The 3,403-nt window shown below is 29.8% G+C and overlaps 1 protein-coding gene across 1 annotated transcript; it reads right to left on the reverse strand.

Annotated features, from left to right (window-relative positions):
* Positions 1–2,392: 2,392 nt before the first annotated feature.
* LOC119681940 lies at positions 2,393–3,124 on the reverse strand (the record flags this gene model as incomplete). The annotated part of the gene is given in 1 exon segment (XM_038095253.1): positions 2,393–3,124. A coding segment is annotated over 1 exon segment (672 nt), but the record flags the coding sequence as incomplete, so codon positions are not given.
* Positions 3,125–3,403: the final 279 nt, after the last annotated feature.

Genomic DNA, 3,403 nt, shown 5'->3' on the forward strand with positions numbered 1-3,403 from the left:
AAATAAATATGTAGACAAAAAAACACTGGAGCATAAATCCATTTACTGTTCTACACAATCTAGGCCGCTGTCAAAACGGCCTAGAGATTGTAAAAAAATGCACCAATTAAATATATTAAATTTCTTTTTAAATATGTTCATGTTTATATTATATATCAAACAATATTATTTTTATATAATAAATTTTATTGCACGGAAAGTATATTATATAAAATTAGTTAAATATTAAAGCAATGGCAACGTGAACACGAAAAAGGCCAATTACTGGATAATATTGCTAATACAACATTTCTTCAAAGAAGGAAGGGAATCAGATATTATTTTCTTTAATCAATTTTTCTTTAGGTTTTCAGTGTTGAGCTACATATTCCAGAATGTATGGTCTACATCAGGCTGTTCACACCAGATGCGATCGCGGGCCAACACAAATCACTGTGCAGATTGGAGGGCCGCAGAAACAAATACATAATTACGTTCATATGTTTTCGACAAAAATAAAAATTCGGTTATAATGTTTAATTTGGTTTTATTAATTTATCAATTTAAATTCATTTAGTTGGTATACCATAAAAATAAAATAATGTGGTTTTAGAAGTACACCAAAACAAAATTTGCGTAATTATCGCGGGCCGTGCATACATTAGCTGCGGGCCGTTCTTTGAACAGCCCTGGTCTACATTGAAGAACTATTCATAGGTAGTTCATTTTACAAGTACCAATATATATATACAGAACAGTACCTTGAACGATAAAGAGCAACACTGAACGATCTTTCGAAGTTTTTAAAATGAAAACTTTTTGATCGTATTCACTTTAATTATTGTTCGCTCTATTAGCTATATCACCAAAAACAATTTTAGCAGGTAAAATACATTTAAAAAGAAATCATCATCAACCTTTTTAAAAGTGATATTACTTATAATATCATATAATATTGATATTACTCGATAAAGATTGACATGTGGTTATGATGATGAATTAAATAAGTGACTAAGCAAGATAGTATATTATTGCAGAGGGGATAATATATTTCAAAGAATTGCTTGTGAATACCTAGAATAAAAACAACTTGCAAATTAAATAAATTAATTATCATTCAACCTAGGTGATTGTGGTTGCGCTAGGAAAGTTACGTTTGACATAATCTGCCCTAATATGATGGATATGTTGATCGGACATATATCAATAACTCGAATAAGCAATAAACGCATTAAAAAAAACATCCTTTGTTGACGTATGGGTATAAGTGCCGCTCGATATCCCACAAGACAATGCTTTTACAAAAAAATTTAGACTCTTTAAAAGGTCTCAAAATATTATAACGTGCACAGTCCATTACATTACCTTAGTACAATTTTATAGAAGTCTTGCCCATATCACTTTTACATATATACATATTTTTCTTTATCAGCTGTCTAGAGTTCAGTATAGAGTTAGAAAATTCCATAATTTACCTTTAGTAAACCTTTTCATTATTCTTATTACTTCCTGTGCTAAAAAAGTATCCTTGACTCTGCCCGTATATATACCGGTGAACTCAAGATCCTCACAATCAACAACAAAAAATCTTGTGTCTTATACTAGACTTAAGAGTCTTATACTAGCATGCTTATATGCTCCAGTATAACTATTTCGTGGTATATTGCTGTTAATTTAAAGTTATCTCTATCTAATACATGTGCACATAATATTTACAACCTCTACATATCCTTGGGATATTAGAAATAGACTAAATTTCAGAGTTGAAATACTTTAAGAATCACATAAGCACACTGAAAACAAATATGTTTATTTATAAACTTGGAGCAATTCATATATGTATATATGTGTACCTTTCTCTTCTTTTTGACTACATACGAAAAATTTTCCATTCATATCTGTAATGGAAAAAAAAATTTTTTCTGATATATGTATGTATGTTTTAAATTGATCAATCCGCTTTAAGAGTACGAGAATTTCGACTTCCAAACTCTATATTTGTATAGAGTATATATGTATACTCTAATTTAACATATAAATGTATTTACTTCATTCTGGATAATAATGACAAAAATGATGAGTCCTGAAAAAGTTAATATTAAGAGATTATTTTAAAAATCTACGGCTAAATTAAGATTTTTAAGATCCAACTTGTAAGGCTCAATCAGTATGGAATAAGATATTGATAAAATCTTCCATAATGAAAGACTTTGATTAAGACACTCGTATTACAAGTGATCATTTATTTTCTCCAATTTTATTTTTTGTATAATAAATTTTAGTATTTCATATTGCTCTAACTTTACATAAATATGCAACCAGGCTTATATGCCCAACACCACTGTAATAACATATGCAATAAGATTTAATGTACAATATAAATATGTACTTATAGTTAAGTTTAAAACACATATTTATTATTTTATATTTATATTTTAAACATCAATCAATAATATTTTAGAACAGATCTTTTCTAAAACTCGCACTTGCCAGATTGGTTTTTTAAAATATTATCGCATTCGTTTATTATTTTTATTTTTTCACTAGCGTCATCTATGACTTGGCGCACCTCTGACTCTAAACTTGTCAATTTATGCCTTGTAAGTAGCAAATTAATCAGCATAAACTCCATTGATCTTTCACCACCTTCAGCAGTGGCAACTTTCAGGTCGCTTACAAGTTTTAGAAAATCTTTTAAGATATCTAATTTTATATCTGTTTCATTATCGCCAGCTGCCACAATTATTGTGATAGCATCCGCTGTGGTACCCGTTCGAATGATAGCCCCTCTTAATAACTTATTTAGGTAACGTGTGGTAAGTTTAACTTTAGCAGCTATTGTATCGCTGCGTCCAGTCAAGTGCGAAATTTCTTTATTGAAACCTTGTACGGCTGTTCTTGTCTCTTGCAGTTTCATGTCGAGTGTTTCATCCAGTTGCTGTTTTGCAGAAAGGAGATCTGCACTATAACCTGATGTTGTAACTTGAAATTGTGTTGTCTCTGCATTCTCGGCCTGGAAATTTTGTGCCTCTACATTCTCCGTAATTTGTGTTTGATTTAAGTCCACTTGCTCTTCCGAAGACTCGTTGCCATCTTTTATATGAAAATTAATAGCAAAATGGAATAAAGTATTACCAAGACAAAACTGTAATATATTACAACATTATTTTCATTAAAGTTATTCATTTCAAAGTAATCTTTTTACTTGAGTATAGCATGTTATAAATAAAATGATTAACAGCGATGCCCGCAATCCCATTATATTCTTTGCTTTTCTAAAATTGAACTAAATTGTTCGATTCTCCAATAAAAAATTGAAGTGACATTTTTGTATTTATAAAAATTTATCAGTAATCAGAAAATATGGCGGAAAGGTTGAAAGGGTCAAAAGAGATTAAACTGCTAAGTATTCAGATGTGCTTCT

The sequence above is a fragment of the Teleopsis dalmanni genome, chromosome 2, assembly GCF_002237135.1.
Source record: "Teleopsis dalmanni isolate 2A chromosome 2, ASM223713v2, whole genome shotgun sequence".
NCBI lineage: Eukaryota > Metazoa > Arthropoda > Insecta > Diptera > Diopsidae > Teleopsis > Teleopsis dalmanni.